Source organism: Paroedura picta, chromosome 3 (genome assembly GCF_049243985.1).
Source record: "Paroedura picta isolate Pp20150507F chromosome 3, Ppicta_v3.0, whole genome shotgun sequence".
NCBI classification, from domain to species: Eukaryota; Metazoa; Chordata; class Lepidosauria; order Squamata; family Gekkonidae; genus Paroedura; species Paroedura picta.
Window position 1 is genome coordinate 107,464,943 of NC_135371.1, and position 23,697 is coordinate 107,488,639.

The 23,697-nt window shown below is 42.5% G+C and overlaps 2 protein-coding genes across 3 annotated transcripts in view; one reads left to right on the forward strand and one right to left on the reverse strand.

Moving 5' to 3' along the window:
* The window catches only part of KCNMB1 (potassium calcium-activated channel subfamily M regulatory beta subunit 1), a 42,454-nt gene extending 25,795 nt beyond the window's left edge, over positions 1–16,659 (forward strand). Inside the window, exons 2-5 of one of the 2 annotated variants that reach the window (XM_077327115.1) lie at positions 490–662; positions 5,058–5,253; positions 10,563–12,496; positions 16,247–16,659. In XM_077327115.1, the coding sequence (XP_077183230.1) occupies positions 526–662; positions 5,058–5,253; positions 10,563–10,829 (600 nt within the window). In that variant the 5' untranslated portion in view covers positions 490–525 and the 3' untranslated portion in view covers positions 10,830–12,496; positions 16,247–16,659. The remainder of the gene's footprint in view (positions 1–489; positions 663–5,057; positions 5,254–10,562; positions 12,497–16,246) is intronic. The other variant, XM_077327114.1, reaches the window with a different exon arrangement.
* KCNIP1 (potassium voltage-gated channel interacting protein 1) overlaps positions 1–23,697 on the reverse strand; it is a 776,797-nt gene that overhangs the window by 708,238 nt on the left and 44,862 nt on the right. The window lies entirely within an intron of this gene.

The following is a 23,697-nucleotide window of genomic DNA, read 5'->3' on the forward strand; positions in this document are numbered from 1 at the left end:
AGCCATTCAAGTAGTTCTTTTTATCCCTCCCCCCCCACCCTTCTCAAAGGAGCTCAAGGAAGTTTACAGTGTTATTCCCTTCCTTCATTTTATCTTCACAAGGAACAAAAGAAAAAGATTGGCTCAGTCTTACACACCGAGTGTCAGGGCGGAGCATCAATTTGAACCCAGGTCCCTCCAGTCCTAGCCTATCACCCTAACAACTATATCGTGTCAGCTCCTCCATTAGCTAACGGGATCAGGCCGTCTGACTTATTGTTTCTAACCCTTGAGTATATCAGTTAACTAACCACTGCTCGTATTGCATGTTTGCTGCATGGTATTGGATTTATTCTGAAACTTAAGTTCCAAGAAAGCAAATATTTGCAGGCTTTAAATGAATGAAACCAAGTGTGCAGGTTCCCCAAGATGGCAATGTATGTCAAGCCATCACAGCAGTAGACCAAATTATGTCTGTTTCATTTTTGCATTTTTGTTTTGTTTTAACAGATACAGACTACGATACCCGTCTAATCACAATAAATCATGTTGGGGAAAAAGGTGGTGACAGCAGAGAAGCATGGGGACACGAGGGCGCTCTTCCTGGGCTTGGGAATGGTGGCATGCTCAGTGCTGATGTATTTCTTCATAGGGGTCACCATTGTGCCAAAATACAAGAGGAGGTAACACATTTTTTTTAGTATGTAAGAACATGACTCCCTCCTTGTAATTTTAATTGCTGTGCAGGGGAATACTTTATGCCAAAGAAACACAAACAACCTACTTTTTGGCACTAAACAGATCACAACTTTTATTGTAATGATAGAGCGTTGAACAGCATGGGGGAAACGGAACCAGCCCTCTTGTGGACCCCTGGCCACAAGGCAGCCAAAATGTTACTCCATCAGGTCTGCATGGGACCCTCCAGCACCCCACCGGGCTCCCCGTGCCCCCAATGAACTGATGGATATGATGGGGAGGTGACTGCATTTTGGGAACCCGTTGAGGCATGAACCTCTGCCGGGTTCTGCGCCACCCGGAAATGCTGATCTGCCGACCAAGTTCATCCTCCATGAGTGATGGCTGCCCGGCTCTGCTTACCCATGGCCTCTTACACTAGAACATGCCAGCATGCAGGCTGGGATTGCTTGCAAATGGTTCCTCCCCCTTGCCCAAAACCCACAAGTTGTGAAAATAAAGCCTTAAGAAAATTCCATTTTTTTAAATATAATCTAACCAAAAATGATTTAATATTACAACCTCCAAAACATGTTGGAAATCCCTGGCAACTACCAAAATTGAACCGCAATAACCTTAGGGAGGGAGAGTGGGCAATCCCGGCAGCAGGGAAGCGGGAAAGAGCCAGAAGCCTCTCAGCCCCTTCCCTATAAGGCAAGGGCAGAGGAGGCTGGGAAGAGCCGAAACGGCTCCCTCCTCCCCAGCTGCCCTCTGCCATGTGCCTGAATGCCGCCCCCAGGGCATCCTGTGTCTTGTAGTCCCTGCCCTGTGCTTTCTTCAGCGAGGGCTTCCCCGCAACAGCAAATGCGCCCGGGGTAAGTCCCACTCGCCCTACTAGTGTACTGCATTCTAAGTCTTAAGACTGTAGCTAGCCAAGTCTCATTGGAAGCTTAAATTGTGTAACAGACCCAGTTCAGCATAACCAATCAGCAATTCAATTCAATTGGAGAAGTGGGCTAATACCTCTCCCCTCCATCATACTAATGTGGTATGCGGGTTGTCCACACAAAAGCTAAAACGTGCAACAACTCCATTTGCAGGATTCTGCCACTTGGAAAAGGAAAATATTCCCCTGTTGAACCATCTTACATGATTCTTTAGTTCTAGGGAACAGGGAACAAAAATCGCCCAGCTCGCCCAGTGAGGGAATGTCCAATCAATGTGGTGAACATTAAGTGTATTTTTGGGGGGGGGGAGGGGGAATCAGTTCTAATATGAAGAAATGCTATCTAGATGCTTCCTTGTTACCAATCTCAATCCAAATTTTATTTTATTAGAATATTTCTTACAAGAAGTAATATTTGAATTCACGAGTGAGACTTCAGCAATATTACAGAAAGCAAATATATATAAACAGGGGAACATGTACAACAATTTAAAAATATTTCTATATATTGCTCACTGTGAGGTATATAGATATAATTCCTTATAGGCTTTACCTCCAAAAGCTCCATGTTTCAGAGGGGTGGGCCTGGTAACACTATAGTTCTGTCACTTGTTTTGGAGGCCCAAGCTGCAATTCTTAGACCACTCTCTTGCAACCCATGATGAGGAGCCATGGAACTCTGGTAGATCATTTGCTTGGCAAGCGGAAGGCCCCAAATTCAATCCCTGTCATCTCCATTTGAAAGGATCAAGTTGTAAGTGATGAGAAATAACTCAAGACTGATTCTCTGAAGAGCTGCTGCAAGTCTGAATAGAAAATGCTGACCTTGATGAACCAATGATCTGATTCAGGATAAGTCAGCTTCATGTACAAGTAAGCCCCTGCTGAATAAAATGGAACTTACTTCTGAGTGACCTATTTTGATTGCTCCATTTACTTCTAAATGGCTAAAACTGCAAGTAGATAGTCTATGACCAATTACACATGGAGAGGAAAAGCTGAGCTGGAGGTGGCATGGCAGTAGGGCTAATCTTCATGTATGACATTGCCACCAGCCCACCCCCCTCCTGGCCCACTTTAGGGTCTCCAATGGCCTGTGGCATGGGAACACTGATTTTTCAGCATTCCCTTTTTTTGCTGTGGTTGCCATTGTGTGCCATGCCATTGTGTGCCATGCCATTATGTGCCATGCACACAGAACAAGCCGGGCCTAGAAGGCCCAGCTTGATCCTGTGCTACAGTGACCAGGAAGGGAACAAAATTGCCCCACTCAGTTCCACAGTGTTTCACAGCGCTGTGGCATCAAATGTGGTTTTGTTTTGCTATTTTGAAGGAAGGTTGGATTGCATTCTCATGTAATCCCACCTTCCTGTAAAAATTTTTAAATTCCACCCCCACCCCCACCCCCCACCCCCAGGCTGCTGTGGCTGCATTCCCAAGGGGAGGCATTTTAACATGGAGCTGGTCTGTCATCAAAATGTGTCCCCTGCGGGGATGTAGAAAGCAGCGCACTAGGTTGTGCCACTGAAATGTGTCCCACATGGGGGTCCATGGAAGGTGATTTATAACACTGGCATTTTATCCACCTTAATCACTAAGATTTTCAATGACAGAGGGTGGAGTCTGGATTTTGTAGTAATGTATCTATAGAAAGAGGGGATGTTTCTCACATACAGCCTTACCTCATTATTTCTACCTCATTTCAGCATTTTGCTTTAATACTAGTGCACTGCACTTGTATTATGGCACTGATCATTTATTTATTTATTTATTTAGATTTCTATACCGCCTATTTCTTTGCAGCTCTGAGCGGTTTACACAGATCATTATAACTTACATGAAACATTATGAGGACTATAACATCAAAACAACTTTTGAAAAACATCAAAAGATTACAAAAACACAATTATCCTTAACACGCCTGCCGTGCCGCGGGCGCTGCGGACTAAATAATTCATTAAGCCCTTGGGGGGAGGACTTTGTCTATGATGAGGAAGGGGCCTGATTGGCCCCTTCCTCTGGACAGACCATCCGCTGTGCGAATCGGCAGGCCCTTTGTGCCTGCCGATTGGCCCGCCCGATTCCCAGCCTGCTGACAAGGAAGCAACTGCGAGCCGTGCAGAGCGCGGCTCGCAGTTGCTTCCTTGAGGGCGGCCTGACATGTCGGGAGGCGTGAAGCGCCTCTCGCCGCGTCAGGCCCCCGACAAAGGGAGCCCCCGGCAGCCACGCTCCGTGCGACTGCTGGGTGCTCCCTGGTGTAGCACCCGCTGTATTTAGATACAGCGGGCTTGATTACTAGTAATATAATAACAATTAACAGTAACTTTGGGAGAGTCATGGGCAGGCATCTGGGGGGACCAGCAGGTGTTCTGAGTCGGTCGGCCTCAAGCAAATGCCTGGTGGAAGAGCTCTCTCTTGCAGGCCCTGCGGAAGAGTGGAAGTTCGGGCAGGGCACTGATCTTCTCAGGAAGTTCATTTCACCAGGTGGGGGCCAGGACCGAGAAGGCTCTGGCCCTTGTTGAGGTCCGACGCGCTTCTCCAATCAGAGTATTGATCTTAATTTATGATTATGGTTCTGAAGCCATGCTGAAAGAGATATGCTTAAAAGTGTGGAATGCAAAGTGAAAAAGTGTAGAAGGGCACAGAATTTTCTTCCCTTCGGGTATTTTTAGTAGTCCTTATTTTTTAGACATGAAGAGGCATTTGTATAGAAGAAGAAGAATTGGTTCTTATATGCCGCGTTTCTCTACCCAAAGGAGTCTCAAAGCACCTTGCAATTACCTTCCCTGTCCTCTCCCCACAACAGACACCCTGTGAGGCAGGTGAGGCTGAGAGAGCCCTGAGATTACTGCTCAGTCAGAACAGCTTTATTAGTGGTGTGGCGAGCCCAAGGTCCCCAGCTGGTTGCACGTGGGGGTGTGCAGTATCGAACCCGGCTCGCCAGATTAGAAATCCACACTCCTAACCACTACAGCAAGCTGGACTACCCATTGAAGCACTGAGCTAAAATATATTATCAATTTTATACTCATTACAATGGGTTTAAAATAAGAATTAAATTCTGGACACAAAGCTCACAGTGCCCACTCTTTTCCAGCCATCTGCTTTCCCCCTTACCTCCATCAAGCATTTCTGTGGTTATTAGCTCCCCACAAGCTTCCCAGCATTCACATTATGTTTGCCATTGACCTATGACCTAAAACTGGTGTTCCTGAGCAGAAAAATACTTCACTGAAGAAAGCAGAGAAGCCCTATTGTCTCCAGAATAATCACATAATTATTTTTGGAACTGTTATAACTGCAATGAACTGTAGGGAATTTTTTTCCATAAATTCCGTTTCCAATTATTCAGTGGTACTGATGCCATATACAAACCTCAGGAAAATGGAGATATGTATACAACCTTTAAAAGCTTTTTTTTTTGTAAATAAAAAAATCTAATTTCTCTTTGCAGCATCTGGACCAAAGAAAGTACATGCAAACTGATGAAAGCCAGCATCAAAGGAAAAGTCCATTGCATATTTAACAAGAACTCTGGGGAGGAGAATATTTTTCGCTATCCTTGCCTAGACGTCCAGGTCAATTTGACTGCCTTGGGACAGGTGGTTATGCTGTATCACACAGAAGATACCCACACAAGAAATCCCAAGGTTTGAGTGCCATTTGTTGAGAGACACTCTTGATACTATATCTCTAACTCCAGATATTTCATTGAAGGGGCAAGTTGATACACCAGCTATTCTTGGCTGAGGGGTGGAGTCACAGGGAACATTCCACCAGTATGTCTCCCCTCAGCCGAAGTATTCTACTACTTTAGTGGGTAACACACAGTGAAAGACAGTATATTCCTAGCTAAGTTTTGTTATACCTGGACCAGAAGGTGCAAATGACAGGTATCCCATTTCTTGCAGAATGCACATCTGCTTGATTATAAAGTAGGTAGAGTTAGCAGCACAGGCTGCAAAATCTTGTCAGAGACCAAATTGTACTCCATTAGGACATGTATATTTATTGTGAGAAGTGTGTAGCCCAAATGGCATCTTCTGATATGGGCCAGCCTACAGGCTTACAGCCATTTTGAAGGCTGCATAGATTGTCTGCACAATAATACTTCTAAGTGACTTCCATACACTCACATACCCAGAATTGGTGGGAAAATTTGGTTGGTGCCTCAGCATTCATGCTGAAATTGGGTTCATCTTTTGCCCTGGCCATAAACCCTGGCATTTGTTAGTAGAACTGACATCTACTGACATTAGACATTAGACCATTAGAACTGACATTAGACCAACAAATAGAAAAACTAGCAGACAAAGCAGAGGCGAAAAAGCTCACAATAATTATGTACTTTTTTAAAGTGTCTTTGTAAGGGGCATGGGGATCTCCCCAGAATTACAGGTCAACTCCAGACTATAGAGATCAGATCCCCTGGGAAAAACTGATGCTTTCAAGGGTGAACTTTATGGTGTTGTACCCCACTGAGGCCCCTGTCCTTCCTATGCTTCATCTCCCCAACTCTCCAGGAGCTTCTCAACCTGCATTTTTAAACCTGACTGTACCCCAATCCTTGCTTGTGGCTGGGATATCTGGCAACCCTCAACTTTGTACATTCCTGTTTATCCAATATCATCCCAGAAAGAAAGCAGACACCTTCAGCTTTAATTTGCACTACTGGTTTTCCAAAAGCTGGCCAAACACACTGAATAGAAATACTTTTCCACAAAGGGGAGAATTATTTTATGTTGAGTTGTTTTATGCACCAATTCATTTGGTCTCGGATCTCAGCCATTATTATTTTAGATACTATATAGTAAGAAGATATAGGCTAGCGGGAAATCATTCTGTTTACATTGCAGATATAAAATTCCCTAGACAAATGAGCAAGGAAGCCAGTTTTTTTAATGGAAAGAAAACAACAATTACTTCACAGCCAGCATAAATAGTTTACATATTCTGTCTTGTCCTACGAGTACAATTAAGAAGAGAGATATTTGCCCAAGAGTACTTACTCATAATGGTCTTCTTTTAAAGCAACATGCTACAATTCTCCGTCCAATAGTCATTATTGCTACTTGGTTCTTACAATTAGAAACCACATTTTTCCCCTTGTGTGCATAAAATACTGCAAGTAAAATGTTGCAGTGAGTTTCCAGAACCTAAGCAGAAATTTAACCTGGGAGGAAAGGAAGGACAAGTGTTCTGCATAGAACTCCAGAATTTTAAAAATCTATTCAAATGATGAATTATAGACTCTCTTGTAATAATATAATTATTTTAATTTTATTATCATATTATTATATTTATTTTAAATATAAATATAATAATATGATAATAATAATATATCAGACAGGACAACCAATATACACAGGACAACCAATTTAGGCCCATTGTTGAAACATTGGATAATGTACTGTCAATTTACTTTAGAAGTAGATTTTCCTGTTTTGCACAGGAAAACCTTGAAAGTGCATCATCCAATGGGCCTGAGTTAGACAGCATCATGTTTATAACTTTTCTTTCTTTTCGGGCACAGAGCACTCATATGTATGAGCATTTTCCTTCTATCCATTATTTTTTTATACCTCAACTGTAAAATATGGGTACTCACCAGTTTGGCTCACAGATTTTCAATGATAAGTTTGACTGGTTACTGTATTCATTCCTACCAGAGCAATTGTCTTTTCCTACAGTTGCAGCCTTTATTCTTCCATCCCAGGCCACTGGACAGATTTTTAAGGGAATGTGCAGGCAGTGTGTTTTTCTTTATAACTCAGCAAGGAAAAATGCTAGACTAGAGATCCTCTATTTTAAACTAAACAGAGATTGCAGATATCACAGCAATAGATTATTATTTTGCAATAACAATTCACAACTGTCCAGAAACATTAATTAGCAACATAAATAATAAATAAACACTATGGTTAAGAAAATACTACCTGTTATTTAATGCCTACCAATCTGCTCAAACAGCAGTGCTTTGTGTATGCACAATTAAAAAAAAATCAAAACACAAACCTGTTCAGAAGGCATTTGAGGTATCCAATGGCAATTTAACAGGCTGGGTGGTCTACTTATATTTGCCAATAAATTGGATATGGTGACTAAAGTTTTTATTCCAAGCTATTAAGATCAAAGCAATATCTGCCCAAATCACCATCACTACACTGCCCACCCCACTGCGTATGGATGCTCCAGGTGGGGCCTGGAGTTCTTCCAGAATTACAGCTCATCTCCAGACTATAGAAATCGGTCCTTCTGGAGAAAATGGATGCTTTGGAGCAGCAGTCTGCAACCTTTTGGCTGCCGCGGACCGCTGCTCCGGAGTGGGGGGAGAGGGCAGCCCGGGGGCCCATGCATATGCAGCAGCCCCAGCGCAAACAACCTCTTTGCGCGTTTGCACCGCCGCCATGCCAGCGGCCGCAGCTCCCCCTCCTGGCCCCTCCGGGCCGCCAGCAAATCGGCCGCCAAAGCGGCCGATTAGCTTACGGATTGGCAAGCTTCTCTTCCCCCCCCCCCCCGAAACAAGAAGCTTGCCGGCAGCCTTTGGCAGCCACTTTGGCAGCCAATTTGCTCGCGGCCTGGCGAGCTTCTCGCTTCGGGGGGGAGGGAAGAAGGAGCTGCGGCCCGGCGCCAAGGCCTTCGCGGCCCGACACCGGGCAGCAGCCCGCGGGTTGGGGACCACTGCTTTGGAGGGTTGACTCTATGGCATTGTACCCAATGCTGTCTCTGTCTTCCTCAGGCTCTACTCCCAAATCTCCAGTTCTTTCCTAACTTTGACCTGGCAATTCTATCCTATCTGTTCCCTGCCAATGGCCAAGGGGGACCTGGCAATCCTACCACTGAGGCTCCCAATCAAGGAGTGTAGCCAGGCTTGCTTCCCTGGTGAGTGAATGCTTAACATTCTTACATGCCCAAAATAATGTGCATTCATCTGGGCATAGAACAGAGGTCACTGGCAGGGAGGTATCTGTAAATTTCTTATGTTTGAAGGGGGTTGGACTAGGTGACCCTTGCCAACCCTTTCAGCTCTGTGTTTCTACAGCATCAAGAAAAGCAGCCAGAGAAGAGCTACAACAGGAGGCCATGAAAGCTCCCAGAGCCTGGCCATGACTAGAGTTCATTGGTTACTGTAGGAAGGAGGTGAAGCCATGCAGTGCTATGAATGGCTGGAAGGCAGCGCTAATAAGGAGGATGAAACATGGCATGGACTGTTTCTGCACTAGGGATATTGTTCAGATTTCCATTTTAAATAGTCAAGGGTTCTTTTCTGTTTCCACACTGAAATTTGCTTCTCAGGTGCAGACTTAAATTGGCCCCTCATTTGCCTTGCAGCAAATGAGTCCCCAGAAAACCAGCTTATTTTTAAAGTGGGGGCTAACGGGGCCTAATTTAGGGGTGCCAAATGTGGTAATGCATGCAATTGAGTTTTTGGCTGAGTCCACCATTTTGAGTTGTTTGGAAACACCTATTTCCTCATTGCGATCCTCCCACCATTCTGAAAAATTACACCTTTGTTTTCATTGCTCCTTTAATCCCACAATTTTGTGCCATTGAACGCTTCCCTCACCTCCCAAAAGTGTCCCAAATGTAATTTAAAAGTAAAACCTAAGTTATAACATTATAATTTCATAAATGTATTTCTGAGTTTTTAAAAAAGCAGATAGCGGTGTTATAAGGGACTGTTTTATGTAAGGTTCTCTGTTATAATGTAAACCGCCCTGAGCCTCCGGGGAGGGCGGTATAGAAGTATGATAAATAAATAAATAAATAAATAAATAAATAAATAAATAAATAAATAAATAAATAAATAAATAAATAAATAAATAAATAAATAATGTTAAAACAGGGTTTTTAAAAAATTACATTTGGGACACTTTAGGAGGAACAGACAAGGCAATCAACAGCACAGAATGGTGGGATTAAGGGGGTGCAACGAAAACAAAGTTGCAAGCAGGTACAATTTTGCAAGAAAAACTTAGTTTGAAAGAGGAAGGAAGCAAAGCATCATGAGAGGCTGCCTTCATTGGACTCAATGTGGAAAAGCATGTGACAAATTTCTGCCTGGGGAATAAGGGGAGGAAACTCCAAATGCGGAAAAAATAGAGTTGACTTGCAGCATCCAAAGGAAATTCAAATTGAGGTTAAAACAAGGTATGTCTCCTAATGTGGAAACAGTCATGGACTGTCAGGTTAACAGAAAGACTAGAGGTGTAAACAGAGCTAGAGTTCTACCTCCATCTCTTCTCAGGTTTTGTGACCCCATGCAGTGCCCACTCCTGACCACAGTTAGTAATTAATAACTTATGTTGTAGTAGGAGTGAGTAGTGTTTTAAATCAGCGGTCCCCAGCTAGCACCATACACCAGTTAACTGAGTTATCTGGATAACCTAGAGTGGAATAAATAATATTTTTGCTATTATTCGCCTGAAGGCCATTCTAATCGCTCTAGTCATTCTTTTTAACTCTGATATCATTCAGTGACAGAATATAGAACTACAAATTCAAAAAAGCTTACAATTTAAATATATTATCTTCATTTAAGATTAGTGATGCTTCATGGCTGGAGAGTTTTTGGGATTACAACTGATAACCAGGTGACCAAGATCAGTTCACCTGGAGAGGCCACTTTGGAAGGTGGACTCCATGACATTATAACCCACTGAATGTTCTCCTTTCTCCAAACATGGCCCTCCTTAGGCTTCAATCCCACGAAAAAAAAAAAAAATCTCCAGGCATTTTCCAGCATGGAGATGGCAACCTTATCAGAGACTCTACTATAGGTTTCACAGCCTTTCAAAATCAGACTTGTGAGAACCATTAAAAGCAATCCTCCTTTCATGAATTACCATTTGCATTTTCATGGTTTTGACAGAGTTATCACTTACATGTCAAGCTAAAACTTATTTTGCACATGCCTCTACCATTAATTGGTATCCTGCTCATGTGTTTGTTCTTGCAGTGCTCCTACATTCCTGGCAAGCTGGAGAATTTTGATGAAGTGGAAAAAAATGTTGAAAATGTAAAAATCAATTTCAGAAAGGCTAAGATATTTCCTTGTTTTTATGACCCATCAAGAGAAGAAACCAGTGTTATTTTTAAAAGATTGTACTCTCCAGATGAGTTCATCTTTACTTTGATTTGGCCAACTTTAATGATGACTGGCGGGATCTTAATTATCATCTTGGTTAAAATAAGTCAATATTTGTCAGTCTTTGCAGCCTCATAATATATAAGAGGTATGTAGCATAACATCAGACATGTTCAGTAACTAGCATCTCGGTGAAGCTAGACAATCTCTCACCTTTGTACACCTTGGACTAACAAGACATAAAGGAAACAGTGGAAGTTCACAGCTGGGAGCCATGCAAACAATATTTCTTCAGACATGCATTTATTTTGGATTTGACACATTTGCAAAGACATGACACTTTCACATTTCTGCTTCAGTATTTTGAAATGGTCAGAAACAAGGGACCGTACTTTCACAAGAAAGATATCAGTTTGGCTCAGGCAATTAAAAATGGTATATATACCATTTTATTATCTAAAATCATCCATCATCTGTGACAGACAGTACTTTAAAACTGTTAGAATATGCAAGATCTGTATTGTGCATGATCTGAAAGTTTATAAAGTATATCCTACAAGGAGCATCAGAGATAATATGTATTTAGTATAGTTAGATTAGGAACTTCCAGATACATTGCAAATAGTATCCTCTTGTGTCCTGATTGGTTCATTTGCAGACTTCCTGGGCCTTTGAGCACTTGAAAAGACTGTATAATCTTTCAGGACAGGAGTAGGCTGACTCCTCCAGGCTGTTCTTATTAAGCAGATATATTTACTGCCAACAAGAACAAATAAATTCAACATGCAGACTCAATTGCAGCTTAATCCACGTAGAAGGGGTGGCTGCATCAAGGTTAGGATTTAAAAGGCATGATTTAAAAGGTAGAAATATCAACCTGAACATCAGTTGCTTCCTCCAGGTCACCATCTTAGGTTCACACACACCCCTCAGTCTCCATAGCTACTTTTGTTATTTATTTTGTTTGATTTTAACCATGTCTCAAGTACCATTATGAAGGGATTTTGCTAAAGAGGTCTCATACACCTTCCCTTGATGTTCCAGGGCTGAGTTAAAACATGAATTATTCTTTCAGTGACAGGGTGGGACAGCCTGATATATAGCTCTTAATAAAGAGCTCATTGGTGGCTCAGGCTGTAAGGGAACAGCTATTTTGGAAGGAAATTTTGCCTTTGTGGAGAAACCATTCTGTACCTCAGCTGTTCCTGACCAATTTGAGTGCTTGGAGCAGCCTGTCACTCAAGCTCTCTAGCAGTGTGAATATTTAACTCTTCACTTCCTGCTTCTCTGATACTTCTGCACTTTGAGACTTGCTTTTAAAGTGCTGTCTGTCACATAATCCAATACTAAAGGAAGGAGGAGACAACACCACATGTGTGTTCATGAGCACACACATGCTTATGACTATTTAGGAGTGGGCCTCTCTAGCCCATTAATAGAATGATAAGGATAAGGACTGAACCATGTCTTTTTAGTTAATGCTTAGCCTTCATTTTAAAACACATTTGTTTAATATATACGATTCTAGAATGTTTAGATATTGTGGTCAGTGACATACATTTGCTTATCATTAACTAATGACGACTGCAAATACTTAATTTAATTTTTTGTGTGCTGCTTTTAATGTTTTATGGTCTTATATAGTGAACTATTTTAAGGTGCCTTTTATTTTATCATATGTAAATTTGTTGTTTAGATTGTTATTTTGTAAATGCCTATGACCATATACAAATAAACCTTACTACTATCACTGATGAAGATTTCCTACAGCAGTGGTCCCCAACCTTTTTGAACAACAGTTACAGGTAAGTGCAACCCTGTTTTACATACTGCTGATTTGACAACATCACAGATTCATGGACCTCCCAGAGGAATTCTATAAGAAGGGATATACATATACCCAGCTCTAAAATCTAGAGTGCATAGTAACCCCTGGAAAGGCAGTAACTGTGGGAGATGTGAAGCTGCTTTCTAAATGGTTACTGTGTGTGCCTGCATACAAGAGATGTTCAGGAGTGACTTGAGTCTAACTGTATTCTGGTATGACCGCTGCAGCAGCAAATTGTTACTGAGAGAAGTCAGTTTTGTTTTTTTTTTAAACTACTTACTGCAGCATTAGGAATGGCAAGAGTAAACTATACTACACCATTTTGTATACCATACATTCCATTGGGGGGGGGGGAGCATCACAGACATTTCAACAAACACTTAGCATTAAAAGCACCAAATTCTACTCTTCATTTAGCAAAATACTAATTGGCACTCACACATACAAAGTAACCTTTTAGAGTTGCTGGGAATTTTCTTCATATTCAATGCCAAAAGGAGCTTTCTGCAAAAAAGTTTCCCTTGCCCCACCCTCTCACACTTAACCCTATGTGGTGCTGGCACTCTTTGCCATCAAAGCTTTCCATTTACTGCAGCTTCAGAATTCTGTAGGACTAGTAATCAAGCCCGCTGCAGCTAAATGCAGCGGGCGCTAGACCACGGAGCCTCCGCAGCCGTGCTTCGCGCCTCTCGCAGCATCAGGCCGCCGGGCAGGGAGCCCCCGGCAGCCGCGCAGAGAGCAGCTGCCGGGGGCTCCCTTGCCGGCGGCCTGACGCATCGGAGGCGCTTTGCGCCTCCCAACGCGTCAGGCCGCCCTCAAGGAAGCAACTGCGAGCCGCGCGGCTTCCTTCAGCAGCCTAGGAATTGGCCCGGCCGATGGTCTGTCAGGAGGAAGGGGCCAATTAGGCCCCTTCCTCATCACGGACAAAGCCCTTTGCCTGAGGGCTTAACGAATTATTTAGTCCACGGCGCTCGCGGCGCCGCGGGCGTGTTAAGGATGGGCCCCTTCTTTAGGCAGTTATAACCAGTCAGGGATCATAGGCAGGCACAATATCATGACACTACACAATCCCATCAGCATTCGGGTTTAGCTGGAAGGGATTAAAGTTACCTATCCTTTCATAATCTTTTCCTTTCATTTCTTCTGAAAGCTGGGGCTACAGTAAAGCTATTGTGTATCTGAGTCTGAAGAGAAAGGGTGGGTTATAAATATATAATTAATAAAAACAATAACAAATTCATAAGCAGTCCTAAAGCAGTATACCATGGCAGGCAGGGGTTCCACCCCAAGGCAAGCTTCTGTATATTAGTTGTGATATGGCATGTAAATTGAGGTGCAATTCTCTTTTTACTGCCATCAGACCACAAGCCTTCCTGTTGCAACCCATCTGTGACAAATAAAGTGGTCCCATTTTAATGAGCTGATTCGAAGCACATTGCCTTTGTGTGCATTTTGTTATTTAACAGCAGCCTTGGAGCAAGCAACTCAATGTACTGGCAAATTACCATGATGCACTGCTGTAGCTACTGTCATTACTAGAGCATTAGACTAACGTTTATAGCTCCATCGCTCAGTGAGCAACACTATCTACGTGCTGCTTAAAGCCAGGCAAAGATAGAGGGTTCTTAGAATCAAAGAATAATAGAGTTGGAAGGGACCTCCTGGGTCATCTAGTCCAACCCCCTGCACTATGCAGGACACTCACAACCCAATCGCTCATCCACTGTAACCTGTCATCCCTTCTTCAATGTGGATTCTAACTGACAGGTCAGTAGCACCTATGGCCAAAACAGAAGAACTTTATTTTTGCAGTTTACTTTCTAACAAAAAAGGTATTAATTTCACAAAGCATCTATTCTTGCATCATTCCTTGGTACTCCCACAGAGAATGCAGCCCATTCAGCAGGATGAAAAGGACAGAAACTTTTACCTCCAAGCTGGTTTACAATTCTCTTGTTGCTTAAAATATTACCATTTTATTACTTTGGGATATTACAAATGTATTTCTACAAGCTGTCAGTGAACTTGCAGCCCTCCCCACAGAACAAATGACAACCCGTGACATAGTTCCAGGTCAAGAACACGGTACAGGGTGGGGCAGCAGGATCCCTTCCTTATCCCTTCTTGTGGATCTCCCGAGGAGCGAGCTTGAGATCTGGGGAAGGATCATAATCCCGAGCTGCTAACTGGCTCATGCCTGAAAAAATTCAAATAGTTGGCTGGTACAAAATTGTAATCTTTATGGTAATTTATTTTGTAGATATTGCTTTCATATCTTTAACATGCAAACACTTTTATACCCTTTTTTGGATGATATTTTTTTGGTTTACACAGAACAGGAAAATCTAGCACACATGGAAAACTGACTAAATACCCAACAAGGACATTCACTCCATTACTTTTTTGGACACTAGGGTGTCCATAAATGCCGGTGGGACTTTGGACATCATTACCTTATATAAAAAGGAAACAGACGGGAATACTCCGTTATATTACAAGAGTTTTCATCCATCCCAACTGAAAGAGACGTTATCTTTGGGCCAATTCATTACGCACAAAAGAATCAATGCTAAGGAACAACATTTTCAAATATCATGCAAAGAACTGTGCTCTAATTTTTTAGAATGGGGTTACCCAAATGTCGTTATCAAGAAGGCTTTAAGCAGGGTGAACAACTTAAAAGGAGAGGATATTTTAAAATACAAAACCAAATCATCACCGGACAGATTGATTTGTTCCTTTGAACACTCAATAAGATCGAAACAAATCAGGAACATTATCAAAAAGCATTGGCACATCATTTCAGACATAAAGGGATGTGAAAATCGCCCACTTTTTGCTTGGTGTTGCAGGCAGAATTGAAAGGAAATTCTAGAAAGTACTCCTCCATTGGAAAGGGATAAGCCCTTACCTAAGGGAAGTTTTCCCTTTGGAACATGTCGCGCTTGCAAATGTATGCACACAACATCAGAATTTACCAACACTGCCAACGGTTACAAAGTAACAATTAACGAGTTTATAAACTGTGCAACCAAAGGACTAATCTATGTTATCCTGTGCCCTTGCGGCTTGATTTATGTTGGCATGATCACAAGACCACTTAAAGTTCGCATCCTTGAGCACGTTTCATGTTTAAAAGCAAAGATCAAAGATGTCCCATTACAGGGTCACCTTGAAAAAATGCAGCACGATCCAGAGGATCTTTGGTTCTTTGGTATTGAACGAATAACACCAAACTTGACGTGTGGAATGAATACTAACAAACTTTTGTTACAACAAGAGACTTATTATATTTTCAATCTGGACAGCTTACATCTCCATGGGATGAATACTACCTGGGACCTTTCTTGTCACTTGGGAGATTAATTAGCGAGCAGTAGCCAGAATAGTGCCTGGCAATTAAGGGTCTCTTTATAAGGCATTACGTGATGGGGAGTTACAGGTTTTCACAGCCGTAGAGCAGCAGAAACCTCCAGGAAAGTTTGAGCCTGAGGGACCATTCATAGGGTAAAAAATGTTATGTAGCAGGTAGAAGTTAACTTTGATGACTTTGTTAACAGGTTTTGTTACATATTTACACAGAATGTTTCATTCCGGTTTTGTATATTTCTTATAGTTTTACTTAATAATATTGAGATATGACTCAGTCTTAAGTAGGCAGAAGTTTGCTAGCTTAATTCAAGGAAATACCACATATTTACTAATACTGTGCAATAATCTGTTTTAGATTAAAAAAATACTGAGGAAGAGAACAACCTTGAAAACGGGCCATTGAAGAAAAAGAGAAAAAAAATTGTGTTTATCCGGAACCTGTTTTGGTTTATGTTTGCATGTTAAAGATATGAAAGCAATATCTACAAAATAAATTACTGTAAAGATTACAGTTTTGTACCAGCCAACTAGTTTAATTTTTTCAGTTTGGATCACTCCATTCAGCCAGCCCTCTTTTGTATGTAGTAAACTGGCTCATGCCTGGCTGGTCTCCCTGCAGGAGCCAGAAGGTGTTTGCTGCAGCCAGATAGGACGACTCGTGGCAAGATCCAATCAGTTTGAAATTATCATGTAGCCAATTGCCTGCAACCATGGGAAGTTGTCTTTGTTCTGCTGTGTATATGCTGGGGGGTTTGTTTGGGGTTGTCAGTACAGTTTGGTACCATGAACTAATAAAGAGCTGAAAGATTCCAGTCCCTCTGTGTTCCTTGACCCACAGATCTAACATCCCTCACTATCTCTAAACCCCAATTGGGTATATGGTGACCACATGGAAAACATAATGTGCAGTTGGGCCGCAAATGTACTACAGAAATTCCTGCTCATTGTTCACCCAGGTACTGTTCTCGCATTTATAAATAGTGTAGCCTTTTCCCCTCCAAAGTTCATTGGCCATGCTTTGACGCCTTTCCTTTCCATCACCACTTCTGTGGTGCTCCAAAATATAGTCACAATTTATTTCTAGGTTATTCATCTGTGAAATTGGCTCCACTCTTATAATTCATGTAATATAGTGGCTGGTCTTAAAGCTCAATTGATACATTAGGTTTATTTTTCAGATGATTGAGTAAATGCTATTTATGCCCCGCAGCAGTATACTGTTCCAACTTCCATACTTAAAAACCACTGTAAAGGAAAAAACGGGGCTATAACATTGAAGAAGAAGGAATACACACCTTTGGGTGTGATCAAAGGTACTGGTATTGAAATAGGGACCTAAATGCCCCAGACTTCATTCTGGTAAGTATAATCAATGTCTTGAGTTTCAGAGCATATTTCTGACATTGAATAGTTTTCAGGGGCTAAGCCTGGTACACATTCTAACTTGCCTTTCAGCAGAGTCTTAAGAAATCATTAAATCAGAATGGTGAAGTAAGATGCTGGGACACTGGGGTTAAGGAGCTCCTCCCCTTCCCTTTTATAATCCTAAAGCTTGGAAGTTCTCTTGTAACATTGATTAGCTGGAGGTTCAGATTAGTCACTGAAAAAAAGAAAAATGCAAGGCCATATAAATAAAATATTGTATTAAGTACCAGACAAGGTTGTCCAACCAATAAATGTAGACTTTAAAGGGGGATTAGGTAGCATTAATTAATTTATATTTATATATTTATTGGATTGAAAGTCATCTTGCAGAAGGTTACAATTAGAAGATAAAAACTCAAATACATAAAACATTAAGAAACCATTAGTAATAATTAAAAACAACATATTATGGCTGTGAGAAAATAAAAGCCTACCCTCCAAAATCCTCCCATGTCCCCCCTCACCCTATGCCTCAGGGCTCGGACTCCCAAGTAAATTGATTAATCTCAAATATAATTCTCTGATGTCATTCTCAGTTCTGAAGAGGCCCCTCAATCTCCCGTGCCCTGGCCTCAACCAAAAACCTCAACCTGGTGGAAGAGCTCCATTTTGCAGGCCCTGCTGAACTGCAAAAGTTCCTGCAGGGCCCTCAGCTCTTCTGGGAGCTCATTCCACCAGGTCCGGGCCAGGTGAAAAAGCCAGGCAAACTTCCGGCAGACTGGGAATCACCAGCAGATTAGTACCCACAGAGCACATGACCCTGGGGGGGGGGCATAGGGCAATAGGTAGACCCTCAGATATGTAGGGCCCAGACAATGAGGGCCTTGAAGGTTAACACAAAATCCTTGAACTTGATCTGGGCTGTAAGCAGCAACCAATGCAACTGCCTCAGCACTGGCTGGATGTGGGCCCTCCAAGATGTTCCTGTAAGGATCCTAGCTGCTGCATTCTGCACCAGCTGCAATTTCCAGGTCAAGGACAAGGGAAGGCATGCATAGATCGACTTACAGAAGTCAATCCTGGAGGTGACCATCACATGGGTCATCATGACCAGGTGTTCCGGGAACAGGTAGGATGCTAGTACCCTTATTGGTGAAAGGAGAAAAATGCCAGGTGTGCTACTCTTGTGAACTTTGCCTCCATAGTAAGGAAGGCGTCTAGGATCACTCCCAGGTTCCTATCACAGGACACAATTTTAAGTTGCACTCCGGCCACGTAGCAGTGTTAGCTAAATAGAATGTTGATGTACAGTATACTGTTGGAGCACAGAAGGTGTCTTATACCAAGTCAGATCTTTGGTCTTACAGTATTAATATTGTCTATTACAATATTCACATATAATGCTTTTCAGCAGAAATGAATGTAAAGCTCTGCATTTAGGTAGGAAGAATCAAATGCATCACTACAGGATGGCACTTGTCTTGGCAATAGTAAATGTGAAAAGGATTTGGGGGTCTTAGTAGACCATACACTGAACATGAGTCAGCAGTGTGACTCGGTAGCTAAAAAGGCAAACGGGATTTGGGATTGTATTTTAAAAAGTATAGTGTGTCCGGATCACTCGAGGTGATGTTAACACTTTATTCTGCTCTGGTTAGACCTCACTTCAAATCCTTCAGCCTTTCTTTTGCCCGCTGTTCTCAGGAACGTCCTTCTGTCTGTTTCTCCTCATGCTGTCCCTCCAACCTCTGTGCCTTCTAATGACTATGCATGCAGAGCGTCTTATATTTAAGGGAAGGGGCAATAACCAGAAGATGAAAGTTTATGCTTCCTGCTGGGAGATGAAACACAGAAATGGAAAGAGTAGCTGCAGTTTAATAGAAAACACAAGAAGGAGCTGGTGACTGGCAGCTGGTGAGAGTTGTTCTCGCTATAAGCTCTCCCCCCCCCCCACATACACACCACATTTATCTCTTTTCTTAAGAGCACAAGAAACCTGTAACCTACCACACAGATTCCCATTTATGAATTTTGGTCTGTCAATGGCATTTTTTGTTCGATGATAAAATGGTTAGCTGGCTGGCATGTTCTCTCAGCTGCTTAACATCCCGGGGGGGGGGAATACATCACTCTTAAAGTGCTTCCCACTTGGTCTAAGCAGGGCCAGAAGCTTACTGTAGCTGTGTCTTCAGACCCAATGTATGGTAACCCAAAAAGAAAAAGCCAGTTAGGTCACATAAGGCACAGTGGCAAGTGATTTGGCCAGATGTAAAGGCTACAAAATCACTGAGCCGTGAACTATCAGAGTCAGTACCAGCAGAGAAATAGAATTGGTTTTTATATACCACTTTTCACTACCTGAATGAGTCTCAAAGCAGCTCTCCCCAAAACAGATACCCGCAACGTCAATGAGACTGATGGAGCTCTGATAGAACTGTTCTATCCTTTGTCTCATGACCATTCTTCTCTCTGCAGAGGTCTAGAACAAAGGACCCTGATATGAAGCACATGCATTGTTTCTAGTCTGCTTGGGCTGAAAGCCATATGGAGTCACCCAACCTGTCTGTCACCCAGCTGAATTACAAGAGCAGTGAGTGAAAACCCTGGTAAGGGTTGGCAGCAGGTATCCCAGCACATGCCCAGTTTTATGCCCAAGTGATCCCTGCACCAAACATCTGCAGAATCCAGCCTGGCCTGGAGGAAATTCACCGACCATCCCACAGCAGCAATTAGCAATTCTGTAGGTATGCAAGGGCCACAAGAGAGAAACACTGACATATCCCTTCCTGTCCACCCACTGACAATCCACCTACGTACATAAAATCAGCATTTCTGTCAGATGACTATCTAGCCTCTGCTTAAAAACTTCCAAAGAAGAACTCATCATTTTCCGAGGAAGCCTGATCCTCTGAGGAATCACTCTGTCAGGAACTTCTTCCGGATGTTTAGCCTGAAATCCTTTTGAATTAATTTCAACCTATTGGTTATGGTCCCCATATTTTAAAACTCTATTTGTTCTAAGCAATCCTTTATATTTTCATTTTGCAATGCAATTTTCTATCAGAGCTAATTCCCTTTTGCTTCTTCCTTATTTTGACTTTCTGCCACTCATTGCTGGTCTTCTCTTCCTTCTTAGCATCTATGTCCAGCAATTCTTCCTGTTGGACATCTGAGGGAGGTGAAACAGTTCTTCATATAGGCTGATCATTTGCTTAAGGTTTGCAGCTGAAAGAGTTTTATCTTCCTTATGTATCAACAATACAAAGGGAAGTCCCATTTGAACTTAATGTCTTTCTCCTTCAAAATGTCTGCAAAGCATTTCCACTTCTGTCTTTTTCTAATTGTTTCAGGAGACAAATCTTGAAATATCTGCACCTGGGTGCCATTGTATTCCAGGAGGTGTTGTTTTTCTTTAAGCAGCTTAACCACACTCTCTTTCACTGTAAATCGATTAAAACAAATAATAATGTCCTATGGTTTAGAGACAGTATATTTGGCATCTTTGAATCCAGTTATTCTGTAAACACTTTCAAAGTTCTCAGCACTAACAGTAGTATCTGACACATATTATTATTATTATTATTATTATTATTATTATTATTATTATTATTATTATTTGGATTTATAGCCCACCACTCCCCTAAGGTTCGTGGCGTAACAGCATATAAAACACCATTAAACCCCTAATACATAAAAACACGCTAACACACAATCATATCATCCAACCCAACAACGGCATAGTGAGATATCCAATCTGCTATGAACTCTGCCAAAGAACCTTTATCAGCATCCTCATTAATTCCTTTGATACGAAGGTTGTTTCTATGTTGACAGTCTTGTAAGTCCATAAATTTATCTTTAATTCCTTCATGCTCTCCTTTTAAGTTCAACAGCCTCTTATTTACTTTTGATAACTCCCCTTCATTAGACAAAGTTAAGTCCATAGCTTCTGAGGCTGTTTTCTCAACTTCCTCAAGTCTTTGTATCAAAATGTTCATTTTTTAATCTAGCAAAACAGCCATACCTTGTAGTATCGCAGGGAGTGGGCTTTTCCAAAATCCCAGTCATTTTTCATTCTGCATCTAAGAGCCAGGGAATTCTCATCAGGCAATCAAAAGACAGGGTGTCAAAGGGTGGTCCAGGGTCAAGGTTAAGAAAGCTAGGAGGTAAGATCAAAACAGAACTTCAGCACAGTGGTTTGCTAAGTGAAGTGTGCAGTTGATTCCACATGGAGCGCTGCCCCCTCTTGCCCACAAATAACTGAGCATTCTTTTCAGGTCTCCTTTTGAGAAGACTCAGAGCCTTCATATCTCATGAGGCAAGCACTCTAGTTTCAACTGCCTAACTCCTTCAGCTATGCTGTCTGAGATGACTCACAGCTGTTTGCAGGCATCTATCAGTCTTACAGCTTGCAGCTGGCCTAGAGCAAAGCTGATGGCATGGTGGGAATGTTTCTGCTAACACTCCTGGATCAGCCTGGAGTCTGGACAGTTCTGCATGCAGTGAAAAAGGTCTATTTTCTGCCTCTTCCCCCTGTTCTTCTGCAGAGTCTGAATGAACTGCCTGCTATTCCAACTGCCCGGTAGAGGTGTTTCCCCACAGCTCAGCTCATCCTTGCAAGAGTCAGATGACAGTACCTGGCTAATAACACCATCCCTCTCTTTCCAAGCCCTTCCCCAGATGTTTCTGGGACCAGCTTCTGAGGGTATACCTGTAGGAAAGCTCAGATGAAGGGCAGGACAATGAACTTGTCTGGCCAGTTCCCAGGAACAGTCCTCTGGCCCTTTCAGTCAATGAGATACTGGACATCTGGACTCTATCTCATATTCTTTATGGCTGTCTACCAATACCAGAGGAGGGACTGGCAGTCTTGGGCAGTGAGGATCTAACGGTGGAGGTGCTGCATGGATCAATAGCAACCTACGATAGACAGGTTAAACCTTCAGGGTCGGTGGGATCTGTAGCCAGTTTACAACTGAGTAGACCATACATTGAACATGAGTCAGCAGTGTGACTCAGTGGCTAAATAGGCAAATGGGATTTGGGGCTGTATCAAACGGAGTATCATGTCCAGATCACTGGAGGTGATGGCACTCTGCTCTGATTCAGCCTCACTTGGATTACTGTGTTCAGTTTTGGGTACCACAGTTGAAGAAGGATGCAGACAAATTGGAGCATGTCCAGAGGAGGGCAACAAAGATGGTGAGGGGTTTAGAGACCAAGACGTATGAGGAAAGGTTGGGGGAGCTTTGTCTGTTTAGCCTGGAGAGGAGACGACTGAGAGGGGATCTGATAACCATCTTCAAGTATTTAAAAGGTTGCCATATAGAAGATGGAGCAGAGTTGTTCTCTTTTGCCCAAGAGGGATGGACCAGAACCAATGGGATGAAGTTAATGCAAAAGAAATTCCGTCTAAACATCCGGAAGAAGTTCCTGACAGGGTGGTTTCTCACTGGAACAGGCTTCCTTGGGAGGTGGTGGGTTCTCCATCTTTGGAAATTTTTAAACAGAAGCTGGATAGCCATCTGATGGAGGGGCTGGTGCTTTGTATACTACCAGAGGTATTGTTTAGAAAAGTGTTGACCTATTCTGCCTGGACATCCGACTGGGGATGGTGAGCAGAGACAGGATGGATGTTGATACCAAGGAGAATGTGCAGTACCTTCCATAAATGCAAAGTAAATTGTGCCCTAAGGTCAGATATCAAGTGCTCTGGGAGACCATGGAGTCAGGAGACAAGTTGAAAATACAGTTTGGCAGTCTCCTGGGTGGTGAGCAGTCCCTGACAAAGGACAAAATTGCTCATCTTGGTGAATAGGTCCACCACCACAAAATGTAGATATGTGTTGTGGGTTCAAGGAGTTCCATGATAAAATTTAGGGATACCATGATCCACAGATCTAAGGGTGTTAACAGAGGGAATAGAAGACCTGGTCTTTGGCCTGGATGCAGGTCTCACAGGTGCAGACATATCAGGCAACCTCCAACTGTACTCTGGGCCACCAGAGTTTGTGGTACAGCATGTAGAGCACTTTATACTGCCTAAAATGCTCTGAGAAGCCCAATGCACAATTTCTCTTCATAAAGATTCAACAGGGACAGTTGATCCTGGTGGGTGAGCAACCTGTTCTGGTAGCAAAAATACAACAGAACTGCTGCTGGTATGGCCTGTAGTTCTAGGATCTTATGCCCCTTCAGGATGGCGCTGCCATATCTCAAATGCCATGTTAATGGCTAACACTTCCTTCTTCCAGGTGGTGTAATTCATCTCAGCTGGTGTTAATTGGCAGGAGTAGAAGGCACACAGGTCTGTAGGTAAGGCCTGTTGGGACAATATAGCACTGAAAGCCATGCTGGAGTTGTCGGTCTCCACCGTGAATGGTAGTTCAGGATCAGGAAACCAGAGATTAAGCTCTGTGATGAACTGTTGTGTGGCCAGGG